Genomic DNA, 27,677 nt, shown 5'->3' with positions numbered 1-27,677 from the left:
GCGGGGCCCGGCGGCGCCTTCCGCTTCGGCTCCGACCTCCTGCCGCCACCGGCGTCCTGCCGGCACCGGGCTGCGGCCGCGGCCGGGAGCTGGGCAGCGGAACGGGGCGGCTGTGCGAAGGCCTGAGTTAGCGCGCCACGGGCCTCCCTGGGCAGAAGGTCACTGCCCGCGCTAGTGCACAAATAATCCTTTAGAGCGCTGCGGAAAGTAACAGAGGTTTGGCAGGCAGAGGAAAACCTACCAAAGAGGATGGACGAGCTGCAGAGACTGGTAAAACCCATATATTTTACTGTTATTGTTTACAGATGTATTTAATTCTTATTTCTATAAGGCTGTGTAGATGCTACCAGATAGGTCTGACCTGATAAGGATGGGAGGTTGACACTGAGAACAACCAACCAACAGGGTGGTATAGCTGCAACAAGGAAGGGATGTTCACTAATGGTGAGGTGAGAATGGAGACATGATGCTGCACACACTCAGCTGTGCTCCTCTATGGAAGCTGGAGGTTAATTTGAAGGCAGTCACACAGGAAAGTGTCCAGCAAATAGTGGCAAGAATGACCTGAGGCTTACAAACATGACAGAGAAGGAAAAAACCAACAAAACTGTTTAGAAAGATTCTACACAGACCCCCTGGCTCTGCGCAGCCCCAGTGCTGTTCTGATGCAGAACACCCATTCATACTCTGACATTCGGGGCATCCCACTGCAAGGGGAAAAAAGATGTATGTTTTTTGCTTGCAAGCCTGCCAATGAGCTCTCTGCTGCCACACCACATCAGGCAGGACAGTTTGTTCTACACCTTTGAAAAGTCAGGAGACCTCACTTTTATACAAACATCCTGATCCCATAGTGCTGCATGAAGCAGCCCCATTCACCTGCCTGTGCTTCCAAATGCACACCAGTGGTGTTAGGCAGCAACATCAGCAATGGGCAATACTGACAAAAAATGACTTCAAGGAAACCAGAACATGGCATAGGACCCCTGCCTGACACATACTTCACCTACATCATAATACAGAAGCTGTAAAGAATACTCTGGCTGAATACACTACTGTAGAATGCTAAACACAGGAACATGGAGGAACAACTATGGAATGAGGAAGTTCAGCAGAGACACAACCTGCTCTGTACAACATATGAAGCAGCATAGGAAAAGCTAAACTAAAATACATCTCATTACAATGAAAAGGTGGGAGAAATAGCATGCCCATGAGTGAGAAAGGCACTGGACATAAAAGGCCATGAGAAAATCCATACCACAGGGATGCACTGTCCAACAGAGCTTAGCTAGAAATGAGGCAGAAGTCATTAAACATTAGCAATGCTTCTTGAATCATGTGCATCATGTGAGCACAGGCCTTTGTAAATAATTAAATTAACTGAAGCTATAACACCAATCTCTAGCAGTATTTATGGATTTTGCATGGACTTTTTGTAAGCATAGACATTAAATCTTAAAAGACACTTGGCAGGCCTTTACCTCAAAGTAGTCCCCAGCTCTTTGGGAATAACAATGAATTACTGATACCATTTTGCAGCAGAGGGAGATAGTTTAAAAATCTGGGGCTTTTTTGATGGCTTTAGCACTTGCCATTTCACACCAACACCACTCAAATTGTGAATGGGCCAAATGTCTGTTGAGCCATTTTATTCTGTGCAAGGAAGCCATCCATTTTCTATTCATCTTCAGCTTCAGAACAAGGTCCTGATCCTGACAGTATGTGCAGCTGGGATTGGAGGCACTTTCCAATATGGTTACAACATCTCCATCATCAACGCTCCAACTTCAGTAAGTAGTGCTAGTCTGAGAGCCCCCTCCTGAGCCAGACACGTCCTTTGTGTCCTCACCCTGTCTATAAACAGTGACTCACCACTGAAATGATGCAGCCTGCTAATATTGAGGGTGAGAAGGGAAGGAATACTTGTTCCCTCTCCATAACTCACATCTGAGGTACAGGACTTTGTTGTCAAGAGCCACTCTTGAGCAGAGCCTAGTGTCACCATAGTTTCTTCAAAATCCTTTGGATGCATGATCACAGCACATGTATGAGTAAGAAGGCCTTTCCATTTCTCAGTGTCTTTCATCCCCAAGTCACGGTTATGAAGCATTGTCCTTCCCTCTCAGTACATCCAGACTTTCATGAATGAAACCTGGCTGAAGCGCACGGGCGTTCCCCTCCAGAGCAACGTGATACTGCTGCTGTGGTCTTTCACTGTCTCTGCGTACCCTCTGGGAGGACTTGCTGGGGCTCTTGTTGCTGGTCCCATGGCCATCATGCTGGGAAGGTAAGAGGGCACTGGATTCTAATTAAGCTTTTCAGCTTCCTTTAGACGAAGAGGATTTATGAGCTCTACAGCACAATCCCCACTGCAGTTAAAAATCATGAAAATTATGAGTAAGAGGAAGCCTGAAGAAGTGTAGGTGGGGCAAAGAGTTGGGACTAGAGAGAATTCCTGGCTAGTATGGGTCAGTCAGTTCTCTTTTCCTCCTGGTTTTGCACACAACTTCCTGCTGTGACACAGGAGAACTTTCTGACAAAAGTTTCATAAGGATTGTAAGCACAGAAAAACATGGAAACACGGAAAAAGCCTTTTTCAACAAGTAAACATTTTCAGACCAAAACACACATAACTGCTGATCTGCCATCTGCACACAGGCATGTTGTGTGGGGCTTTGAGGAACCAGGATGTCAGTGGTGAAGCTAGGCAGCCCACCTTGAGCTTACAGGTTGCATCTGCCACGTGAAATATTTTATCTGATAACTCAACCTGACACACACGTGCTTACAACTGTGTATTTTCTCTCTGAAGGAAGATGTCCCTGCTGCTGAACAACGTCTTTGTGATCATAGCTGCAGTTCTGTCAGGATTCAGCCGAATGGCCAAATCCTTTGAAATGATTATGCTCGGCAGATTTTTTACTGGCGTGAATGCAGGTATGGCATCAGGAGAAATCAAACAGCACAAACAACAGAAATAGGAAACATTTCAATAGGAACAATCCCAGACATTAAAGCAATTAGTCCTCTAGACTGGCCACGTGCAGGTACCTGAATGGGGAAGCTGTACATATAGGTTTCACGTTTTGCTTCTAAGGATGTCTTTTTTTAAAGCATAGGCAGAATTTTGTGTGTGTGATGAACATGTGTCTGTGCACAGGGAGGAGGAGCCCTGGGAGAAACTGAGCTGAAAATCATTGCCTATCTGAGTGTAAGAGTGTTACCGGTCACTCATCAGCATGAGCACCAACATTAGAGCTTTTACAGAAGTTCATCCAAGGAAATAATGATTGGTACAAGTGATTTAAAACTTCCCCTCAACTAGAGGGAAGCATGACTTCTAACCTTGAATTTGTTGCTGAACAGACTGTAGGAGTGAGGCTGTGTCAGGTTTCAGTTTCAACCTCCGCTACTATTTATGGGTATGGAAATGTCTGTTTAGTGGCTGATACATGGAGTCAGAGTGAAATTGAAGGTTTGGGTACGTAATAAACACTGGTAGATCAGTCATCACACGGCCTGCAACAGAAGAGTCCAGGTGGCAATTCTGCGAGGTTGTTGACTGCATTTGTCTTTATCTTCTGTGTCTACAAGCTGAGGTCAGCATTTGTCTGCTTTGCCCAGGTGTAAGCATGAACGTTCAGCCCATGTATCTGGCAGAAAGTGCCCCAAAGAAACTCAGAGGAGTGGTGGCCTTGACCTCTGCATCATTTACAGCCCTGGGGTTGGTGCTGGGGCAGATTGTTGGACTCAGGTAACGTAGAGCAAGAAGCCCACTTAATACTTATTTTTCCTTTTCTCTTTTCTTCTCTTTCTCTTCCAATGCCCACATGCAGCAAAGAATGCTGGGCTCTTGCCAGGTTGTAAAACGTACTGTGCAAATGATGGTTGTTTTTTTCTCTAGGGAGATGCTAGGAAGGGAGGAGAGCTGGCCCTTTCTTTTAGCTAGCAATGTGGTGCCTGCCCTGATCCAGCTCATGGCTCTGCCTTGGTTCCCTGAAAGTCCCAGATACCTCTTGATTGACCGTGGAGATGAAGAATCCTGCATCTCTGGTGAGCTGCGGGTGACTGTTAGGCTCTCACTGAACAGATAAACAGTGAGAAGGCAGATTGCATATTCTTAACATACAGCCTGAAGTGTTTAGTCCAAAGCAGACAGAAATATCAACTTAATTCCAACACAAATGTTCTTGCTGGTGACTTTGCAAGCCTCCTTAGAAGAACATAAAAGCTTTAAGCCCTGTACCATGGCTGTGTCACTGGTCTCATGGATGTTTTTTTATAAACAAGAAGACCATATTTTGGACTGTACAAAACATGTGGTGCCATCAATGTTTGTAATTGCATCAGCTGCTGCACCCTTAAACAGTGCCCAGTGGCTGGAAGTAGTTTCTAGGAAATATGTGCTGTGGACCAAGAACATCTGAGTCTCCTGCATTTCTCAGGGTAGTCACTTGAGATCTGAGGCAGAATCACGGCTGCTGAAATGACACTGGTTGGAAATATCCTCTTGTCAAATACCAGTGATGGATTTGCACTCCTTTTTCCCAAATCCTCTCAGTGTCTGCACCACAGCTGGCTATCTGTGAACACCATGGTCACAGACTTGTCCTACAGCTTTCTACAGTCATTACCTGCTGCTTGATCCTCTATCCTGCAGAGCAGGCAACGCAAAGGCAGAGTTCAGAGGATAAGAGGTTGCCTTGTCCTTGCAGCACTGCAGAAGCTCAGAGGCAGCAGCGACCTGAGTGCAGAGTTGGAAGAGATGCTGGCTGAACGGGCTGCAGCTAAAGGTCAGAGAGCAAAGAAACCCTGGGAGCTCTTCCAAACTCCATCTTTGAGGTGGCAGCTGCTGAGCATCGCTGTGCTGAGCAGCGCCATGCAGCTCTGCGGGAATGATTCGGTAAGCAGCCACAGCAGCACTTGAGACATGGGTGCAAGCTCTTGGCTTTTGCTCTCCTTCTGCAGAAGAGAAACAAAGAGTGGTCTGCTCTGCCTGTGGAGCTCTTCAAACTTCTGATATTTGGTTCCCAAAGGGTGCCTGAGCGCTGTGGCAAGATTCAGGACACAGTTCAAATAACCTATGTGACAGCACATGAGTCATTCTCTGTGTGATCCTTCAGGAGGAACAATGGGATGTACTTTCTAATTGTCTTCCCTTACTGCTTTCTCCTTTCTTCTCTCCCCAGATGTATTTCTATGCGGCTTATGTGTTCCAAGAGGCCGGAATTCCTCAAGACACAATCCCGTATGTTGTAATCGGCACAGGGATCTGTGAACTGATCACAGCTGTCACTTGTGTGAGACTCTTACTGCTCTCTGTTGACATGCAGACTCTGTTGACAGTGAGGAGGCTGTTAATCGTAAATTTGGGATTTACACTGCTTCCATGCCAAGGAAGCCCTTTATGCACAGCAGCCAGGCAGTTTCTCAGCACTCATGACCAGACAGATTCATGCAGAAGTATTTTGTCAGATGCTGCATCATCATCACTGAAATCTCTAAAGCGTAACTCTGTTGCTTCATGTTAGGATGGATAGTAGCAGAGTTTAGGCTGCGGCTGGGACACTCTTGTCTTCCCTGAATACCCTTCTTGCCTGACTCCTGCCAGCAGACTCTTTCCTTCTGACTTTTCTTGGATGTTTGTGTTTGGTTTGGGTTTTTTTTGCTAAATGGATAATATTCTTGACGTGGTTGTAGAGTGAACTAGGCACAGATTATTGAAATGTGAAGAGAGAGCAGAGGGGAAACATGAGCACAAGTTAAACATCTTGCTTTATTTCACTGTGTTACTTTGTGCAGAATGTGATTATAGATTACGCTGGTCGGAGGCCGCTGCTCCTGGGGGGATATATCTTCATGGCAGGATGGGCCATTGTCTTCATGGTTGCTCTGAGCCAGCAGGTAACAAACCTTACTTAGTTATTTAAGTGGGCTTTGCCTTATATGTGACTATGTGTTAGTGGTGGCACATAAGTTTAAGTGCCCTCCTTGGTTTTCTGTTGGTCTCTGTGTCTGTAGACTCAGATTAGCTGGATGCCTTACCTCAGCATGGCCTGCATTTTCGCCTATATCCTGAGCTTTGGAATCGGACCAGGTCAGTTCCCTCAATGTTTTCACTGAAACGTTTGGGTGCTGCCAGGGCTTGGAGATGTGTGTGAGCAGCCATGGAAACTCTCAGATTGTCTTCAGCCACAGCACACTCCAAGGAATGAGGCAGTTTCTGCCAGCAGTGTCAGGCTGTTTCACAGGAGCTTGCATGCTGCGGATTAGTGTTGTGCAGGGTCAATCTATGCCATTCACATAGAGAATGCACACACACATGCTCCTTACAGCCATTTTGTGATGGCACTTGCAGGTGATTCTTGTTTTAAATGGGCAACAAGGTTTTGATTTGCTAACTAGTCCATTAGGGCCATAGACCAGCACTTCTAATGCTTCATTCATCTGATTATTTCCTTGCACATACCTAGAAGGATAATTTCCACATCTATTTGTTAGCCTACTAATGTACTTTTTCTTGGCAGAATCCCTTTGTTTCTGTGGCTGTGAGGACAGTATACAGACAGTGTGTGGTGTGTGAGTAGATGTGAGGCTGTGTTCACACACACGGGTTTGAAGGAAGGCAGGTAGAAAGAGAAAGCAGCTGCCAGTTTCACATTCCACATGAGCTGGCAGTAATTTCTTGTTCCAGTCGCAACAAGTGCCATAGGGTTGAATTAATTACAACCCATAGTCACAGTTGAGTCCTGATGAGGATGATGTAGATTACAAAACCTTCCCTAGTAGTTCATTCTAACACGAGAGTTTGAATAATTAGCCAGTCCTTAACGTTTAACCTAAAAGTTCCTCAATGCAGTTAATCTCTTTCGCCACTTGTTCTGGCATTGTTGCCTAGTGAGAATAACTTACTGAATAATAATTTCCTGCTCTTATCTCCTTCATGTTGGGTTTGTTTGTTAGTGTGCATTCTCTTGCTTTTAATGTGCTGTCAACAGGATAATTAACTTTCTTGCCATTTCTTTTTCCAGCTGGTGTAACAGGAGTTCTGCCCACAGAGATTTTTGACCAAATGTCCCGGCCAGCTGCTTACATGATTTGTGGCTCTCTGCTGTGGTTCAACCTGTTTCTGGTTGGAACGGCCTTTCCATTCATTGTGGTGGGTTCCCAAAGCAAAGCAATTACCTATAGCTTAGTGTTTTGTACAAGATGGAGTCTCAGATTGTGACTAGGAAAAGAGACAGGGCCTGCAATATCATGCAGGCACACAGCAAGATAGCACTGCCATGCAAACTGTCTTCATGAGGAAAATGGTCAGAACTAAAGCAAAGTTCCCTGATGTTCCCCATGGTGATTTCTGACGTGAGACTGGAAGCAGATTAGTTTGAGGCACGGATAACTGATATTCCACCGCTGTCCTCATCTGAGAACAGCTGGGACTAGAGATGTGACGTTAATTCCCCTTGGCCAGACCCTGGCACCATTCCCTAAGGCGATTCCTGAAGTGAAAGGGAGCAGAACTCCACAATATCCAGTCCTGACTAATTTCCTACTGTTGGTCTTTATTCTATATAATTATATATAGAGAGAAAGATAGAAAAAGACTTTTTGAGATACTCTTCTTGCTATGTCAAATCTCCCAAACTATGATGTTGGGCTCTTGCATCCAGGCATGTGAGGCCCTCACCAGAGTGCTCAGAAGTACTTCCTAGGTGAAGTTATTCCATGCAGGAACAGGGATTAGTGGCCTATTTGTCATCATACAGAATGTCACCAACACTATCTTGTTTTTATTCTTCTGCTCAGAAAAGCCTAGAACATTTCTGCTACGTCCCATTCCTTGTTGTCTGCGTCTGCACTGCACTGTACGTGGGGTTTTTCCTTCCTGAGACAAAGGGAAAGTCCTTCCTGGAAATCTCAGAAGAGTTCAAGAAAAGGAATTTCAAAGCACAGACTCGTGAGGTGTTTTATAAAGGCCCTGAAGAGATTGAATCCACCATACTGTAGCAGAAGAAAAGAGGATGGTATGAAGGGGAAATTCAGCAGTGGCTATTTCCTCTTGCAGGGACACAAAGGGAAAAGTAGAGTTAGGGACAATATATTACTCTCAGATTCTCAGGTTCACCTTGAAAATACATACTTGCAGTGATAAATCCAAACAATTAATAATGTGTGGGAATAAAGAACTGGTAATTGGCAAAAACTGTAAACCGAGCTTCAGAGTATGGGAGTGACTGCTGGTGAGTGAGATAATGTCATAGAATGCCCGGTTGCGAGTGTGAGAAGCAGCTGCATGAGAGTGGAAAACGGGCAAAGCCTGAACGTCAGCAGGATGTAAAAGCAAAAAGAGATATTATATAACTATGACAATGAATTGGGGGCTTGCATACAGCAGAGCAGCACTTGCTCATGGCAGTGCTCTCCCTTCAGCAATCCTGAGTGGCTTTAGTGTGTTTCAGCGCATCACCCTGATCCCGGCTGGCCTGAGACTGGCACTCCTTGACGCCAGGAGCTCTGCAAAGGGCTGCCCATGTTCCTGTGTCTATTAGAGCCCAAAAACCCTGTTGTTGCAGCTTGTCCCTTCAGCATGCCACAGAGCTAACATCTCCACAGAAGGGATGACTGAGTCAAAGAAACACGAGTGAATAAATGAGTTACAAATGAAATAGATGAGTAAGTATTCTGCTCCTTTGGATAGAAGCAAAGGCTTCCTATCTGCTCTCACTACCTGCAGGCAATGCCAGCCAGAAGCTGAATTCAAGATGTGATTCCTGCCCCTTCCATGTTTCAACCTAGGCTTGGGATGTACATTGGGAGCCTCTCCACTGGAAAGAGCTCATCACTCTGGACCTCAGGCTCACTAGTTCCATAGAAATCGAATCTAAATAATCAGTCCCACTCACTCCCTGTAGAGGACTGTGTGCAAGTCAGGCATTGCATGAAATCTAAAAAAAACGTATGCAGTTCCTCATTTTTCTTTATTTCTCTTGTTTGCCAGCCAAACTCAGAGAACTCTACTTGTCCAGACTTCTACTTAAGGCCCTGTTTTTCTAAGATTCATGGGGAGAGAAGCAATGAAATGCATTGGCAAGCTCACTGTCTCCCACTGGAAGAGGCCAAACAAATCTTGGTGACATCCCCTCTTCCCGAGCTGCTTTCTGCCCATGATCTCACTCCCTCTGGAGCTCAGCCAAGCTGACTTCATGTACTGCATATGCCTAGGGGCAATTTTAGTCTTTATTACAATCCTTCTCAAATGTTACGGATTTTGGGAGTTAGATCCTTCCACAACTTCACATCAGCTGAGATGTACAGATGAGTTCATGTTATACATCTCTGTAGTGATGCTGACATGCCTACCATAAAACCATGGAATCTAACTAAAAGCCCCCAAAAAGAAAAGATAAACTCTTTGCCTCAGCTACAAGAAAGTAATGAGAGACTGCCAAGACAGAAACACTGCTCAGGATGGTTCTTTTGTGACTTTCTCCTGCCTTGTCCTTTTGTCCTGCCCTTGTGCAGGGGCCCAAAGCAGATGTAATCACAGGTCTGAGCAGCAATGATGCACCATTGCTGCCTGCCATCTTCTGGATTCCCTTTCCTTTTGGAAGCAGTTGGATTCATATCAATATGCAACATTTGTTTTAAAACCCAAGATATGAGAAATTCAGAGATTTCATAAAAATATGTCTGGTGCACAGACTTGAGTCCATTTTTGATGGGCTTTGAAAAAGATCTCTGTCTGGGGGCTCTTGGAGCTGCCCAAGGAAATAATTGGGAGAACTCCCATGTGTAACCTTTGCTCAAGTCACTCAGAGGAAGAACTGAAACATGATCATACCAGAGGCAACTCTATTTTCCAGACAGAATTTATTCGTATTGCCTCTGCTGGCTTAGTAAATGTTCACAATCCACAAACTAACTCACAGGAAAATATTCTTGGAAAAGAAGAACTAGTCTGTGCTGCACATCCACCACCGTGGGTTCATTTAGCCTTTGTTTTTTAGAAATGTATTTCCTGAAAGGGAATTTTGCACACACACAGTGACAGACCCTGCTGGATCTCTTGTTTCCTCTGGTTTTATTCTCCCCATCTCTGGGGTGATTTTGTGGAACGTGCAAGCATTTGCCAGGGGTTGCAGGTAAGTGTAACTCAACAGCTTCCTGTCTCAGTTTCTACAAACCAAAAGAGTGGAGAGCTAGGAAACAAAGAAAACAACTATTAACTCTCCCCATGAGTTAAAAGCACATAAACCTCAAGAAAGCACATAAGCAAAGATAAATGGGCTGTTGTAGCATTCATCTCTTTTGTTTGTACTAAATTATTGTGTGTAATTCATGTTTCCTGTCCATAAATGCCAGAGGAACTTGAAGACATGGAATCCATTCTAATTTAGTAAAGACAAAAACAACTCTTTTTGAGCCCATCTGGAACTTGTTTTTATGGTAATTGTTTTGGGCTTAGTAACGAGTTCAAGATCTAACTGGCCTCACTAATTATTTCAAGAATAAACAGATACTGTGTTTCAAGGCAGCAGCTCCCATTTTGCCCAGCACAGCACTCTCGGGGTCGCAGATGAAAGGAGTTGTGCGCCTTGTCAGCACAGGCCTTAATGAGCACTGGCGCCCGCACCAGGGGTGCTCAGCCTGTCAGCAGCTGATGGGGCAGCAAAGCAGCCTCCAGCCATGAGTGTCCAGCTGGTGACTTGTGTCCTCTGCTCACTAACACTATTGGCATTTTGTTTGTAAATTCATCTGATGACCTTTTGCAACGTGTCCTACTGTGACGAGTCATACCTGGTCTGATGACACATAGGCACCTCTTCCAGCTGGGCTATAGGGCACACAAGAGAGAGAGTTCATTCCCTGGCCACCCTGCAGTAGAGCACAAATTCTTTTCTTCGTTTGAAAACAAAGAGACATCTCCTCTGCCCCCACTCACTCAGAGACTTCCCCTAGTAGGGTTTGAGACAAGTTCTGAACAAGGTGTCACCCACCTATGTGCTCCCCAGGACATGCCACACCCCTGTTACACCTGGTGTAGAAGAGGTTGCTGCATGTCTGATGCACTGGCACTAGGAACAGATTCATAAAGAGCATCCTCTGCAAATGAGCCACACAAATGAGCCAGAGGCATCTTGCTGGGAGACTGTTTTAACACTCAGACTCAGTGCTCGGTGGCATGGACAACAGGTGCCAAGAGCTTCAGAACCACCACACAGCAGTCACTAAGAGTTTCTGCTCTACTTTTGGAAACAAGGTTTCATGAACCTGCCATGTATAGATAAGCTGTGTAATCATAACTGCCTTGAAATGTTTACTTTCAATGTTTAATGGCCATATCTAAATTCATTCTTGTTCATTGAAAGATTTCCTGTCCCAAATAAGCTGACTCTACAGTGTGAGAAAGCAAATAATTCAGAATTGGATGGGGTGTCTTGTTTGTTTGCTAGAAAGAAACTAAAGATAGCTCTTAGAGCTCCAAGAACATCTGGTTTATACAGGGTTTGCTGGAAATCAAAGTATTTTTATTTCCTATTTTTTTAGTTAAAAAATATAGCTTTGCACTTGGCATATCATGAGAAAGATCTCACCTAAATCTCTTTGAGCAGAGCCTCTTCACATATCCAAATAAAGCACCTCTTCCAAAACAGCTTCTGATCATAAGTTGATGATATTAAGCAAGAAAATGTTTGTGTCTCTGCAGTTATTTTTTCCCAGAGCTTAATCATTCCTGTTAAATTTTTCTGCCTTGTGATCTGTCCTCTACATCATAGGTCACCTCACACAGCTGTCAGCAGGAAATATTCTTCAATGAATGTTGTAACATTCATGTCATAAGCACTGTGGCCAAATCAACAAGAGAACTGAAAAACAATGCTTGTTTCCTATAGAAAGAACTCTATATTCATCTCACAGTAGCAGCATATACAGCTGAGCATGCTGTCAGCTGCTGAGGACCTTCACAAGGAGCCAGAAATGGCATTTCTACTTCTGTTTTCCCCAGGGGCAGGACTATGTGTCCTAGACCGGGTGCCTCTCAATAAGCCAGGGAACAGCTCAAACAAAAAGCTCTGTCTGAAGCGAGTGTAAATAAGAAACCAGGATGAGTCTGACACTCTGACACTGCTGCATATATTTTCCTCTCTTCTGATGGGAACATTTATCAACATTTACTGTCATTTGGCAGGGTCTAAACACTCTCTTTGCATACAGGGACAGAGAGCTTTTTGAGCCCAGCAGTCTTTTCTCACTGGCCTTCAGGTCACCTAGTTTAAACTGCCAGCACTAGTGTCTGACACAAGGAAGGAAGGAACAGGAATAGTTCAGCCACAGTGTGACCTACAGCTCACAATGGACTGAGAAAATGGTATTTCAATTATTTTTAGTACTTGGGCTTTCTCAGTTTTCACAGAGAAGCTCTATTGCTTATCAGGAGGATGAAAATGCAGACTGCTGATCCAACACACAGAACATAGAGCTGTTCTGACATCCCAAAGTCCTAGTTGGCAAGGAAAAACAGTTACTTCCCTTGGCTGTATCAACCGTCATGTCCTCAGAGGACTCAGCTCCAATGTATCTCCTCTGGTCTGGAAAGCATCCCAGTGCCTCTGTGTGGTAGCAGAAGCTAGGTCAGCACTGGGTCTCTGCCCTGAGAAATCTCTTCAATGAAGCCATTTCCTGAAGTTCTTATATGGTGTCTTGAACTGACATAAATGGTGGCTTTTTTTCTAAGGAAGATTAATGAACTGCTGGAACTGAGAATAATGGTGTCACAGCAGGGCACTCCTTTCCTACAAAGAAAATCCATTTTAACAGATAAGTTCCATAAATGTTGCTTCCACCATAAAAACAGCAACCTGCTGGATGTTTCTTGAGAAAGATGCTTGTTTGTAGATATTTGTCTTCTATAATCTGAAGGAGTCCTGTAAGAGTTAGGACAAAGCAAGCAGAGGTATTTCTTACTGCACTGTGACAATCCTTACAGGAAAGAGAGAAGGGTTTACTGAAAGAGCCAGGCTAGAGCTTGGGAAATCACCAACAACCAGCAGAGAGCAGCTCCAAATCTCTTCTGAGATTTAGTGTAGCGTTCATAGGGAGAATTCATCCTGTAGATCCAAGTCTCACAGATGGAAATGGGGCCCCTTTCCTCCTCTCACAGTGTAATTCAAGTTGGTCCAGACCATCCCAGAGTGAAAACCACCAAAACATAGGAACTTCTCAGTACATGGCAGATCAAAGAATTGGTGTTGATGGTCTTTCGTAATGTCAGGTTTGCTACTTACTTACTCCTGCAGTCAGATTATTACACGTAGAGACAGCCATCGCATTCTCCAAATAGCTACCCTCCCATCCTCATGGCATCACATTTCACCCTGGTTGTGACAGGTTTGAGTTCAGGGAAAAAGTATTTGAGGGAAGAGGATGGTAGCTCCCTGTGGTGGTGCTGGAAACACTCTGAGTTTGTGTGAAGGCTTGCAAAGCCAGAGTTTGATTAAGTGCAGTGGGGTGATTATACCCTGGTGACAGACCCCGAGACTGGAGATTTCTCATCTGCACCAACTGCAACTCTGAAACTGAGAACTTATCCTAAGGTCTGAACACTGGCAATGATGGGTTTGGGTTTTTTTAAGATGCATCAGGAAGCCAGTTAGAAACACAGGTAAGGTGAGCACCTGTCAGCACCAAAGTGTGAACCATATAGGTGCTATGTAGACAAAAAAAAAAATCTATCCATCCACTCTTCATCAAAGCAGCTGTTACTAGAAAAGACAGAGGACAATCTCCAGGAAATCCCACTTCCAGCTACAGATCTTACTTCCACACACAGATCTAACCACAGCAACAGGCAAATTGTGTTCCTTCTGGAACAGAGAGGCTTCTGAACAGCCCATGCTACAATTCACAGCATCTCACTGCCTACCAGCAGAGTTTCATTCATTCATCTCTCAGAGTTATCATAAGATCACATGCAATTTCCTTTCTCTAATCCAAAACTGCCATAGGCAGTTGCTCTACTGCACAGCTTGCAGGCTCTCTAGTTTAGTCCACACATAAAAGCATGGTGAATGGGTTTTGAAGAGAGAGAAGGTGGCTCTGCATGGTTCATGAAAGGTAAAGGTGAAATAAGGAGAGCCTTGAGGAAAGCCCATTGATAGTGCCTCTAGGATTTCCTTTGGACTGTGATAAATCCTGTCTTCATCTTCTGTTATATAGAAGAATGTACACATATTTGCCTTGGAAAAATAAGACAATGCAGTGGTCTAAGCAGGCAGCCCTTGACCAGGTCATTGCATTATGATATATTTCTATGCTTGACTGCAACAGAAGTGAAACATGGATCAGGTTCATGGTACTCAAGCCTAGGGAACAGATGGAGACCCTCTTTTGCCTCTTGCACAAGTAGAGGCATGCTTTGACATGTTGGCCTCTGCCTAAGGAGCTAGAAATGGAATAATCTCCATCTACCTCCAAGGCTCCCATCACATGTCTCAGTGACTAGAACAACCAGGGATATACCACCTGGTAGCTGGAGGTTGAAACTCCAGTATGCCATCACCTGAAGGGACAAAGACCTGCACTAGGTGGCCTCTGCTTATAAGATGTTAGGAAAAAGGAGAAAGCTCTTGCCTAATACTGCATACGCGGTTTTCTTTCTGGAAGAGATCTACCAAAACCCGATCTTTCAGAATAGACAGAGGGAAGAAATGACAGCTTTGCTTCTTGAATGCATTATTTTTCTTGATACATACTGCCTAAGGTACACATCAGTGGCTATTCATTTTTTACAGTTACCTCTATTTTCCCAATGAAAAAGTTATCATTTGGGAAGCTATTAACAGTAACCCTCTGACCCCTGGCACGTGCCACAGGCAGTAAAACTGCTGGCATGTTGGATTCAAAGCAAATATGGGACATTTTGTACTTCTCCTGCCACTTAGTGGCTGCAGATGGTGCAGCATCACATCCCAACTTACACATTCATAACAGAATACTTCTGCAATGCAGACAGGTTTCTATTTCCATTCAGGTGTAGAAAAACCTGAGTAGGGATGAAGAGGCCTTTAAAAAAGAAGTTTGACCTGCTTTGAATACTTTTTAATATGTTGAGCCTTTCACAAGTTGCACTCTGTGAGATGAAAGGATGTTAAAATACCATAATTACTTCTAAAGGCCAGATATTTTGTGAAACAGCAGCTTTGCCATTATTGCTGGCAACACAATATGCCTCCATTTCCACTGGGCTCCATCTCTAGGACTCATCATTTCTGATTGATGGGGAGTGCCTTTCTATTTTACAGAAATAATCAAGCCTATCATTGCTGTTACTGCTGCTTTGATGTCTTCACTAGCTTGCAATGAAAGGGAACCATTTCTGGAACAATAAGCAACTATCACATGAGCCAAACCCATTGCACAAGGCCTGTCCTGATTAAATGATGGGTAGTTAAGAAGGGGAGAGTATAAAACTTGGTAGTGAAAAATAAGCCAAAGACAAAGATGAAAGGTCACTGAAGAAGCCACTATCACAGCGAGATGAAACCTTTTAGACTCATTACAATTTAGCTGGAGACTGTTGGAGTAGGTGAGGAGCTCCTGCTGCATAGAGTTACTTATTTTTTAACCAAGATATTAAAAAAGAACTAAGTTTCAATTTTTTACACCCAGGATGTGACATAAACCCATCGTTCAAAGACTACTTTGTCATGCCTCTGTGAACAACTGTGGCGAAGCTCAGTTGATTCCCTGATTATTATCTCCCACACACAGAACCAGATATGGTCCCTGGTACACTCAGCCCTCAGAAAGGTTCTTCTCTCTGCCTTCTGTAGGGAAAAAAAGGTTTAAGGAGCAGCAGCATAATGCTGTGTGTAAGTGCCTGACAACTCAAAACAAGCTGAGAACATTTTGATCAGATTCTTCCCTCAACAGCCTGCTTTCCCATGCCGATGCACTAGGTTTACCTGCAATGCTCCATATTCCTTAGATATATTACATATAATGTAATATGCAGTTTAGTATAGTGTGTAATGTAATACATATTATGTATTATGCACTTTAGAAGGAAAAAAAGTCACACAGCATGTGTAAAAGCAAAACCCTCTGGCTCCAGTGAAATTACAGCCAGAGATTATTATTTGGTGACAAAAATGAGTGCTGTAAGTGTTGCTGTTTGCCCTATGCCAGGCTATATAGATAGGGAACAGAACATCATCCTTCTGTGCATCAGTGTTCATGCCCTTGCCAGCAAGAGCTGGACTGCCTGTATATCACCAGGACATAGGCAGGAGCACAGGGAAGAGGCTTGGAGTAATGAGGGATTGGAAAGGTTTGGGATTTATTCATTCCTATCACTGATGGGACCAAGGGAAACAGTCTGGTTTGTCTTGCAGATCCTAGATTGGGTTCCAGGACAAACACAGTCAGAAAAGAACTTGTAGTTTACTTCTTTGATCACACTTGGCCAGATAAGTGCTGCTGGGCAACTGTGCCAGACCCTTTGAGGGGAAATTTATGCTGTAAAGCATGCTGGCCTTCAAGATGATTTAGACAGCTCTGTTTCTGGCAGAATCATTTCTCCAAAATGTTGTACTTTCCACAAAATTAATTGAATTGCCTTGCTAATGAATGTGCAGGTCTGTTTTGAGAATGTAAATCAGCTTGGCAAAACACCTGCCAAGTCAAGTGTTTATTCTAATGTAATGGGTGACTAAATGCACATTCCTATGCTGGAGATATAAATAATCCTTTAGAGCGCTGCTGAAAGTAACAGAAGCTTTGGCAGACAGAGGAAAACCTACCAAAGAGGATGGACAAGCTGCAGAGACTGGTAAAACCCATATATTTTTCTGTTATTGTTTACAGATGTATTTAATTTGCATTTTTATAAGGCTGTGTAAATACTAGCAGGTTCTTGCAGAATTCTTTGTCCAACTCATCAGAGTCCTTGGGTTAAAGCTGACAGACTAATGGCTCTCCTGGCAGCTGCATGCCTCCGCTGTGGCAATGACGCAGAAGCCAGGTGTTAAGGGAGGTCTGGGAAGGTCAGCCTGTAAATACAACTCAGCTGTGAGCCCAGAACTGTTTGGTGGCTCCTGAAGGGAGAAGCAAACTATTTTCCTTTAGCTCATGGCTACAGAAGAGCTCTGTGATACGGGACATGATAGGGGATGTACTTAATAATGGAAGCAGAGAAATGAGCAGGAGGAGCATTACACTCCTAGGTGTGTTTTTAAAAATGAAATGTGCTGCTCACTTGTAGAATTAGAGTAACTGGGAAGAGCAGAAATATCAGGTGCACAATCCTTGTCTCAAGTCTCACTTACAAGACAGGGAAGTGGTGTAGCCAAGGTAAGTGCAAGTGAAACGTATCTACTTCTAACTGGGACCGGAGACAACTTTGCCTCTTCTTGCTGCAGGGTTGGAAAAGTCTGGCTACATTTCTGTCCTGGGAGAGCATCCTGTCTCAGGCTGGTATGGAAGTTAATTACAAGGAATGGCTTTGAGAAAATTAAAAATCTAAGATTATTTAGATTTGTGATATTAGAGCTAACGTGAGACTAGGAAAAACTTTGGGATTTTTTTGTAGATGGCTCTGTAAGAAGAAAATGAGCAGGTAGAGCAGAAAGATGTCTGAAGCTTCTGGTTATCTAAGCCTGAGGTATCCTGACTAGCTGGCAACAGTCAAGCCTGAGCAAAGGTTCTTCATATCACCTGCAGAGCTATCCCACTGGAAGGGTTTGCAAACAGGAGCTAGCAAAGGCCATCTGGGTCCTGGGCCACCCAGAACATTGTTCAGGAGGTGTCAAGCTAAAAGCCAGGGGCCCACAGCAAGCTCAGAGTGGTCTTGAGACATGGGACAGTGCTCCCAGTCCAAGGATACTGTCAGAGCAAAGCCTGTCAATCACAGGCTCACATATACAGATAGAGAAACCAAAGATACAGGTGGAAAATAGGTATGAACTGATCAGGATAGGAGGTTGACACTGAGAACAACCAACCAACAGGGTGGTATAGCTGCAACAAGGAAGGGATGTTCACTAATGGTGAGGTGAGAATGGAGACATGATGCTGCACACACTCAGCTGTGCTCCTCTATGGAAGCTGGAGGTTAATTTGAAGGCAGTCACACAGGAAAGTGTCCAGCAAATAGTGGCAAGAATGACCTGAGGCTTACAAACATGACAGAGAAGGAAAAAACCAACAAAACTGTTTAGAAAGATTCTACACAGACCCCCTGGCTCTGCGCAGCCCCAGTGCTGTTCTGATGCAGAACACCCATTCATACTCTGACATTCGGGGCATCCCACTGCAAGGGGAAAAAAGATGTATGTTTTTTGCTTGCAAGCCTGCCAATGAGCTCTCTGCTGCCACACCACATCAGGCAGGACAGTTTGTTCTACACCTTTGAAAAGTCAGGAGACCTCACTTTTATACAAACATCCTGATCCCATAGTGCTGCATGAAGCAGCCCCATTCACCTGCCTGTGCTTCCAAATGCACACCAGTGGTGTTAGGCAGCAACATCAGCAATGGGCAATACTGACAAAAAATGACTTCAAAGAAACCAGAACATGGCATAGGACCCCTGCCTGACACATACTTCACCTACATCATAATACAGAAGCTGTAAAGAATACTCTGGCTGAATACACTACTGTAGAATGCTAAACACAGGAACATGGAGGAACAACTATGGAATGAGGAAGTTCAGCAGAGACACAACCTGCTCTGTACAACATATGAAGCAGCATAGGAAAAGCTAAACTAAAATACATCTCATTACAATGAAAAGGTGGGAGAAATAGCATGCCCATGAGTGAGAAAGGCACTGGACATAAAAGGCCATGAGAAAATCCATACCACAGGGATGCACTGTCCAACAGAGCTTAGCTAGAAATGAGGCAGAAGTCATTAAACATTAGCAATGCTTCTTGAATCATGTGCATCATGTGAGCACAGGCCTTTGTAAATAATTAAATTAACTGAAGCTATAACACCAATCTCTAGCAGTATTTATGGATTTTGCATGGACTTTTTGTAAGCATAGACATTAAATCTTAAAAGACACTTGGCAGGCCTTTACCTCAAAGTAGTCCCCAGCTCTTTGGGAATAACAATGAATTACTGATACCATTTTGCAGCAGAGGGAGATAGTTTAAAAATCTGGGGCTTTTTTGATGGCTTTAGCACTTGCCATTTCACACCAACACCACTCAAATTGTGAATGGGCCAAATGTCTGTTGAGCCATTTTATTCTGTGCAAGGAAGCCATCCATTTTCTATTCATCTTCAGCTTCAGAACAAGGTCCTGATCCTGACAGTATGTGCAGCTGGGATTGGAGGCACTTTCCAATATGGTTACAACATCTCCATCATCAACGCTCCAACTTCAGTAAGTAGTGCTAGTCTGAGAGCCCCCTCCTGAGCCAGACACGTCCTTTGTGTCCTCACCCTGTCTATAAACAGTGACTCACCACTGAAATGATGCAGCCTGCTAATATTGAGGGTGAGAAGGGAAGGAATACTTGTTCCCTCTCCATAACTCACATCTGAGGTACAGGACTTTGTTGTCAAGAGCCACTCTTGAGCAGAGCCTAGTGTCACCATAGTTTCTTCAAAATCCTTTGGATGCATGATCACAGCACATGTATGAGTAAGAAGGCCTTTCCATTTCTCAGTGTCTTTCATCCCCAAGTCACGGTTATGAAGCATTGTCCTTCCCTCTCAGTACATCCAGACTTTCATGAATGAAACCTGGCTGAAGCGCACGGGCGTTCCCCTCCAGAGCAACGTGATACTGCTGCTGTGGTCTTTCACTGTCTCTGCGTACCCTCTGGGAGGACTTGCTGGGGCTCTTGTTGCTGGTCCCATGGCCATCATGCTGGGAAGGTAAGAGGGCACTGGATTCTAATTAAGCTTTTCAGCTTCCTTTAGACGAAGAGGATTTATGAGCTCTACAGCACAATCCCCACTGCAGTTAAAAATCATGAAAATTATGAGTAAGAGGAAGCCTGAAGAAGTGTAGGTGGGGCAAAGAGTTGGGACTAGAGAGAATTCCTGGCTAGTATGGGTCAGTCAGTTCTCTTTTCCTCCTGGTTTTGCACACAACTTCCTGCTGTGACACAGGAGAACTTTCTGACAAAAGTTTCATAAGGATTGTAAGCACAGAAAAACATGGAAACACGGAAAAAGCCTTTTTCAACAAGTAAACATTTTCAGACCAAAACACACATAACTGCTGATCTGCCATCTGCACACAGGCATGTTGTGTGGGGCTTTGAGGAACCAGGATGTCAGTGGTGAAGCTAGGCAGCCCACCTTGAGCTTACAGGTTGCATCTGCCACGTGAAATATTTTATCTGATAACTCAACCTGACACACACGTGCTTACAACTGTGTATTTTCTCTCTGAAGGAAGATGTCCCTGCTGCTGAACAACGTCTTTGTGATCACAGCTGCAGTTCTGTCAGGATTCAGCCGAATGGCCAAATCCTTTGAAATGATTATGCTCGGCAGATTTTTTACTGGCGTGAATGCAGGTATGGCATCAGGAGAAATCAAACAGCACAAACAACAGAAATAGGAAACATTTCAATAGGAACAATCCCAGACATTAAAGCAATTAGTCCTCTAGACTGGCCACGTGCAGGTACCTGAATGGGGAAGCTGTACATATAGGTTTCACGTTTTGCTTCTAAGGATGTCTTTTTTTAAAGCATAGGCAGAATTTTGTGTGTGTGATGAACATGTGTCTGTGCACAGGGAGGAGGAGCCCTGGGAGAAACTGAGCTGAAAATCATTGCCTATCTGAGTGTAAGAGTGTTACCGGTCACTCATCAGCATGAGCACCAACATTAGAGCTTTTACAGAAGTTCATCCAAGGAAATAATGATTGGTACAAGTGATTTAAAACTTCCCCTCAACTAGAGGGAAGCATGACTTCTAACCTTGAATTTGTTGCTGAACAGACTGTAGGAGTGAGGCTGTGTCAGGTTTCAGTTTCAACCTCCGCTACTATTTATGGGTATGGAAATGTCTGTTTAGTGGCTGATACATGGAGTCAGAGTGAAATTGAAGGTTTGGGTACGTAATAAACACTGGTAGATCAGTCATCACACGGCCTGCAACAGAAGAGTCCAGGTGGCAATTCTGCGAGGTTGTTGACTGCATTTGTCTTTATCTTCTGTGTCTACAAGCTGAGGTCAGCATTTGTCTGCTTTGCCCAGGTGTAAGCATGAACGTTCAGCCCATGTATCTGGCAGAAAGTGCCCCAAAGAAACTCAGAGGAGTGGTGGCCTTGACCTCTGCATCATTTACAGCCCTGGGGTTGGTGCTGGGGCAGATTGTTGGACTCAGGTAACGTAGAGCAAGAAGCCCACTTAATACTTATTTTGCCTTTTCTCTTTTCTTCTCTTTCTCTTCCAATGCCCACATGCAGCAAAGAATGCTGGGCTCTTGCCAGGTTGTAAAACGTACTGTGCAAATGATGGTTGTTTTTTTCTCTAGGGAGATGCTAGGAAGGGAGGAGAGCTGGCCCTTTCTTTTAGCTAGCAATGTGGTGCCTGCCCTGATCCAGCTCATGGCTCTGCCTTGGTTCCCTGAAAGTCCCAGATACCTCTTGATTGACCGTGGAGATGAAGAATCCTGCATCTCTGGTGAGCTGCGGGTGACTGTTAGGCTCTCTCTGAACAGATAAACAGTGAGAAGGCAGATTGCATATTCTTAACATACAGCCTGAAGTGTTTAGTCCAAAGCAGACAGAAATATCAACTTAATTCCAACACAAATGTTCTTGCTGGTGACTTTGCAAGCCTCCTTAGAAGAACATAAAAGCTTTAAGCCCTGTACCATGGCTGTGTCACTGGTCTCATGGATGTTTTTTTATAAACAAGAAGACCATATTTTGGACTGTACAAAACATGTGGTGCCATCAATGTTTGTAATTGCATCAGCTGCTGCACCCTTAAACAGTGCCCAGTGGCTGGAAGTAGTTTCTAGGAAATATGTGCTGTGGACCAAGAACATCTGAGTCTCCTGCATTTCTCAGGGTAGTCACTTGAGATCTGAGGCAGAATCACGGCTGCTGAAATGACACTGGTTGGAAATATCCTCTTGTCAAATACCAGTGATGGATTTGCACTCCTTTTTCCCAAATCCTCTCAGTGTCTGCACCACAGCTGGCTATCTGTGAACACCATGGTCACAGACTTGTCCTACAGCTTTCTACAGTCATTACCTGCTGCTTGATCCTCTATCCTGCAGAGCAGGCAACGCAAAGGCAGAGTTCAGAGGATAAGAGGTTGCCTTGTCCTTGCAGCACTGCAGAAGCTCAGAGGCAGCAGCGACCTGAGTGCAGAGTTGGAAGAGATGCTGGCTGAACGGGCTGCAGCTAAAGGTCAGAGAGCAAAGAAACCCTGGGAGCTCTTCCAAACTCCATCTTTGAGGTGGCAGCTGCTGAGCATCGCTGTGCTGAGCAGCGCCATGCAGCTCTGCGGGAATGATTCGGTAAGCAGCCACAGCAGCACTTGAGACATGGGTGCAAGCTCTTGGCTTTTGCTCTCCTTCTGCAGAAGAGAAACAAAGAGTGGTCTGCTCTGCCTGTGGAGCTCTTCAAACTTCTGATATTTGGTTCCCAAAGGGTGCCTGAGCGCTGTGGCAAGATTCAGGACACAGTTCAAATAACCTATGTGACAGCACATGAGTCATTCTCTGTGTGATCCTTCAGGAGGAACAATGGGATGTACTTTCTAATTGTCTTCCCTTACTGCTTTCTCCTTTCTTCTCTCCCCAGATGTATTTCTATGCGGCTTATGTGTTCCAAGAGGCCGGAATTCCTCAAGACACAATCCCGTATGTTGTAATCGGCACAGGGATCTGTGAACTGATCACAGCTGTCACTTGTGTGAGACTCTTACTGCTCTCTGTTGACATGCAGACTCTGTTGACAGTGAGGAGGCTGTTAATCGTAAATTTGGGATTTACACTGCTTCCATGCCAAGGAAGCCCTTTATGCACAGCAGCCAGGCAGTTTCTCAGCACTCATGACCAGACAGATTCATGCAGAAGTATTTTGTCAGATGCTGCATCATCATCACTGAAATCTCTAAAGCGTAACTCTGTTGCTTCATGTTAGGATGGATAGTAGCAGAGTTTAGGCTGCGGCTGGGACACTCTTGTCTTCCCTGAATACCCTTCTTGCCTGACTCCTGCCAGCAGACTCTTTCCTTCTGACTTTTCTTGGATGTTTGTGTTTGGTTTGGGTTTTTTTTGCTAAATGGATAATATTCTTGACGTGGTTGTAGAGTGAACTAGGCACAGATTATTGAAATGTGAAGAGAGAGCAGAGGGGAAACATGAGCACAAGTTAAACATCTTGCTTTATTTCACTGTGTTACTTTGTGCAGAATGTGATTATAGATTACGCTGGTCGGAGGCCGCTGCTCCTGGGGGGATATATCTTCATGGCAGGATGGGCCATTGTCTTCATGGTTGCTCTGAGCCAGCAGGTAACAAACCTTACTTAGTTATTTAAGTGGGCTTTGCCTTATATGTGACTATGTGTTAGTGGTGGCACATAAGTTTAAGTGCCCTCCTTGGTTTTCTGTTGGTCTCTGTGTCTGTAGACTCAGATTAGCTGGATGCCTTACCTCAGCATGGCCTGCATTTTCGCCTATATCCTGAGCTTTGGAATCGGACCAGGTCAGTTCCCTCAATGTTTTCACTGAAACGTTTGGGTGCTGCCAGGGCTTGGAGATGTGTGTGAGCAGCCATGGAAACTCTCAGATTGTCTTCAGCCACAGCACACTCCAAGGAATGAGGCAGTTTCTGCCAGCAGTGTCAGGCTGTTTCACAGGAGCTTGCATGCTGCGGATTAGTGTTGTGCAGGGTCAATCTATGCCATTCACATAGAGAATGCACACACACATGCTCCTTACAGCCATTTTGTGATGGCACTTGCAGGTGATTCTTGTTTTAAATGGGCAACAAGGTTTTGATTTGCTAACTAGTCCATTAGGGCCATAGACCAGCACTTCTAATGCTTCATTCATCTGATTATTTCCTTGCACATACCTAGAAGGATAATTTCCACATCTATTTGTTAGCCTACTAATGTACTTTTTCTTGGCAGAATCCCTTTGTTTCTGTGGCTGTGAGGACAGTATACAGACAGTGTGTGGTGTGTGAGTAGATGTGAGGCTGTGTTCACACACACGGGTTTGAAGGAAGGCAGGTAGAAAGAGAAAGCAGCTGCCAGTTTCACATTCCACATGAGCTGGCAGTAATTTCTTGTTCCAGTCGCAACAAGTGCCATAGGGTTGAATTAATTACAACCCATAGTCACAGTTGAGTCCTGATGAGGATGATGTAGATTACAAAACCTTCCCTAGTAGTTCATTCTAACACGAGAGTTTGAATAATTAGCCAGTCCTTAACGTTTAACCTAAAAGTTCCTCACTGCAGTTAATCTCTTTCGCCACTTGTTCTGGCATTGTTGCCTAGTGAGAATAACTTACTGAATAATAATTTCCTGCTCTTATCTCCTTCATGTTGGGTTTGTTTGTTAGTGTGCATTCTCTTGCTTTTAATGTGCTGTCAACAGGATAATTAACTTTCTTGCCATTTCTTTTTCCAGCTGGTGTAACAGGAGTTCTGCCCACAGAGGTTTTTGACCAAATGTCCCGGCCAGCTGCTTACATGATTTGTGGCTCTCTGCTGTGGTTCAACCTGTTTCTGGTTGGAACGGCCTTTCCATTCATTGTGGTGGGTTCCCAAAGCAAAGCAATTACCTATAGCTTAGTGTTTTGTACAAGATGGAGTCTCAGATTGTGACTAGGAAAAGAGACAGGGCCTGCAATATCATGCAGGCACACAGCAAGATAGCACTGCCATGCAAACTGTCTTCATGAGGAAAATGGTCAGAACTAAAGCAAAGTTCCCTGATGTTCCCCATGGTGATTTCTGACGTGAGACTGGAAGCAGATTAGTTTGAGGCACGGATAACTGATATTCCACCGCTGTCCTCATCTGAGAACAGCTGGGACTAGAGATGTGACTTTAATTCCCCTTGGCCAGACCCTGGCACCATTCCCTAAGGCGATTCCTGAAGTGAAAGGGAGCAGAACTCCACAATATCCAGTCCTGACTAATTTCCTACTGTTGGTCTTTATTCTATATAATTATATAGAGAGAGAAAGAGAGAAAAAGACTTTTTGAGATACTCTTCTTGCTATGTCAAATCTCCCAAACTATGATGTTGGGCTCTTGCATCCAGGCATGTGAGGCCCTCACCAGAGTGCTCAAAAGTACTTCCTAGGTGAAGTTATTCCATGCAGGAACAGGGATTAGTGGCCTATTTGTCATCATTCAGAATGTCACCAACACTATCTTGTTTTTATCCTCCTGCTCAGAAAAGCCTAGAACATTTCTGCTACGTCCCATTCCTTGTTGTCTGCGTCTGCACTGCACTGTATGTGGGGTTTTTCCTTCCTGAGACAAAGGGAAAGTCCTTCCTGGAAATCTCAGAAGAGTTCAAGAAAAGGAATTTCAAAGCACAGACTCGTGAGGTGTTTTATAAAGGCCCTGAAGAGATCAAATCCACCATGTTATAACAGAAGAAAAGAGGATGGTATGAAGGGGAAATTCATCAGTGCTCTTGCAGGGACACAAAGGGAAAAGTAGAGTTAGGGACAATATATTACTCTCAGATTCTCAGGTTCACCTTGAAAATACATACTTGCAGTGATAAATCCAAACAATAAATTAATAATGTATTTTCAGTTTTTAGTGCTAAGCAGCACACATGTACTTTGGAAACTGTTTGAATGAGTGACAGAATGGCACCTTATTTTATCATCAAACACCACCATGCAAAGTTCTAGTGAGTTTATTCTGAATTTCTTCTATAATTCTCCTCCACTCAGACATTAAATTTAATTTCAGAAGCCTTTCTTTGCTTGCCCCTGAATCTGTGCTCTCTAACACAGAAATTAACACAAGTTTGGTTTTCAGACATCAGATGAAATTCTCAGTACCTTGTCATGGTATTCCATGGGTTTCTGTTATTAAGTGATTTCAAAGAGATCCCTACATGTTGAGCAATCACGAGCAATTATTTTCAGACAAAAAAAACATGTGACAGATGGATTAGGAAGAAAGCATCTGTACTTGCTAAGGAGCTTATTATACAACTGACTTTTGGGCATTGTTTTACAGACTATTTATTCTGGACTGTTTATGACTTGTTTGTTGTCTTCTAGTCCTATATTGTGAAGCACAAGTAGAATCATAGAATGGTTCTGCCATATGGACACCTTCCACCAGACCAGGTTGCTCCAAATCCCATCCAACCTGGTACTGAACACTGCCAGGGATGGGGCACCCACAGTCTTTCAGGGCAACATACCCAGTATTTCATCCATCAACTCCCTTAAGTCTTTATCAACAGTGCTGCTCTCAATCCATTCTCTGCCCAGCCTAGATTTGTGCTTGGGAATGCCCTGAGCCATCTACAGAACCTTGGATTTGGCATTCCTGAACTTCATGAGGTTTGCACAGATCCACCTCTCAAGCCTGTCACAGTCCTCCTGCATGGCAACCCTTCCCTCCAGCATGTCGACCGCATCACACAGCCTGGTGGCATCAGCACAGTTGCTGAGAGTGTCCTTGATCCCACTGCCCATATCACTGGCAAAGACATTAGATAGTGCCAGTCCCAGTGCTGCCCCTGAGCAATGACACTTATCACCCATCCCCACTTGCACTTTGAGTTGTTGATTGCAAAAGTTTTAGTGTCATCATTCATCCAATCCTTTATCTCTGAGTGGTCCATCCATCAAATCCACGTCTTTCCAATTTGGAGACAAGGATGTCATGCAGGACAGTGTCAAATACTTCACACATGTCCAGGTAGATGACATCAGTTCTTCCCTTATCCACCAACTATATCCATTTCTACAGTTTGGAAAGAGAAGTGAGGGGCAGATGGAAAGAGTAAAACACACAGTCAAAGTAAAAAGTGCTGGTACCCTCATGATGGTATCAAAATATTCCATCATTCCTTTGGTGAGTATCAGAAAAAGGACAGGAGACAGAAGTGAAGGAAAGACAAGCCAGTAGCGCAGATGCAGGCTAGGAAGCAGAGATTGGACTGAAGACACTGCCTGGGCAGAGGCAGAGGCCTGGCATACACTGCTGGGATATACAGGTTGGAGAAGAATTGGTTAAAACTGGGAAAAGTCCTCCAGTGTCCAGAGGTCCTCACACTGGCCACCTTTGTTGCTACTCCCATGAGTCAGTATTGTTGTGCCTTTCCTCAGAGTCCTGGAAGGACAGAGACCACGTGCACCTGACAATATGAAATACACCTGTTCAGATATGATACACATTTACTTGTTTGTGAGTTTAAGAGCCAGTCCTGCGAGTACATGTGTCAGAAAACACTAATTCCAACTTTCAGCACTTTTTCTGACTATGGCCTGAAATCGGGTGTCTTTAGACTGATTAAGCAGAGACAAACAGGGGTTACATTTTAATCTGCCTACCAAGTTATATTTTAATTGAAGCATTTAACAAGGTGGTTAATTGTTACTGAATTAAAACATCGTCAACTGAAAAAATACATGACACTTGTTCAGGTCAATTTTCTTATGATGTTAGAGATCGTCAAAGAG

The 27,677-nt window shown here is 44.2% G+C and overlaps 2 protein-coding genes across 3 annotated transcripts; both read left to right on the top strand.

Annotated features, from left to right (window-relative positions):
* Positions 1-51: 51 nt before the first annotated feature.
* Positions 52-8,607, top strand: LOC104550253 (solute carrier family 2, facilitated glucose transporter member 11). Of its 2 annotated transcripts, none has more exons than XM_062010003.1 (12): positions 52-270; positions 1,695-1,793; positions 2,130-2,290; positions 2,816-2,940; positions 3,628-3,757; positions 3,908-4,056; positions 4,719-4,796; positions 5,193-5,251; positions 5,806-5,907; positions 6,025-6,100; positions 7,035-7,162; positions 7,810-8,607. In XM_062010003.1, the coding sequence occupies exons 1-12, from the start codon at positions 250-252 to the stop codon at positions 8,008-8,010; spliced, it is 1,329 nt and encodes a 442-aa protein (XP_061865987.1). In that variant the 5' UTR covers positions 52-249; the 3' UTR covers positions 8,011-8,607. The 2 variants fall into 2 exon arrangements, with proteins under 2 accessions (XP_061865987.1, XP_061865986.1); XM_062010002.1 differs by having other exon boundaries at positions 4,719-4,906; positions 5,193-5,303.
* Positions 8,608-19,304: 10,697 nt separating this feature from the next.
* Positions 19,305-25,616, top strand: LOC133627025 (solute carrier family 2, facilitated glucose transporter member 11-like). The gene is made up of 11 exons (XM_062009796.1): positions 19,305-19,399; positions 19,736-19,896; positions 20,422-20,546; positions 21,234-21,363; positions 21,514-21,662; positions 22,325-22,512; positions 22,799-22,909; positions 23,412-23,513; positions 23,631-23,706; positions 24,641-24,768; positions 25,416-25,616. Exons 2-11 carry the CDS (start codon positions 19,751-19,753, stop codon positions 25,614-25,616), a joined length of 1,356 nt encoding a protein of 451 aa, XP_061865780.1. The 5' UTR covers positions 19,305-19,399; positions 19,736-19,750.
* The last annotated feature ends 2,061 nt before the right edge of the window (positions 25,617-27,677 follow it).

Source organism: Colius striatus, chromosome 17 (assembly GCF_028858725.1).
Source record: "Colius striatus isolate bColStr4 chromosome 17, bColStr4.1.hap1, whole genome shotgun sequence".
Lineage (NCBI taxonomy): Eukaryota > Metazoa > Chordata > Aves > Coliiformes > Coliidae > Colius > Colius striatus.
The sequence above is the reverse complement of the archived record's forward strand: the minus strand, read 5'-3'. Positions and strand labels throughout refer to the sequence as shown.

Excerpts from the sequence above, each read along its gene's own strand:
- LOC104550253 (XM_062010002.1), top strand. The coding sequence starts at position 250 with ATGGACGAGCTGCAGAGACTG. Across the intron at positions 2,941-3,627 it reads TTTTACTGGCGTGAATGCAG|GTGTAAGCATGAACGTTCAG; the intron begins GTATGGCATCAG and ends TGCTTTGCCCAG. Across the intron at positions 5,908-6,024 it reads TGGTTGCTCTGAGCCAGCAG|ACTCAGATTAGCTGGATGCC; the intron begins GTAACAAACCTT and ends CTGTGTCTGTAG.
- LOC133627025 (XM_062009796.1), top strand. The coding sequence starts at position 19,751 with ATGAATGAAACCTGGCTGAAGCGCACGGGCGTTCCCCTCCAGAGCAAC. Across the intron at positions 22,513-22,798 it reads AGCTCTGCGGGAATGATTCG|ATGTATTTCTATGCGGCTTA; the intron begins GTAAGCAGCCAC and ends TTCTCTCCCCAG. Across the intron at positions 22,910-23,411 it reads TGATCACAGCTGTCACTTGT|AATGTGATTATAGATTACGC; the intron begins GTGAGACTCTTA and ends TACTTTGTGCAG.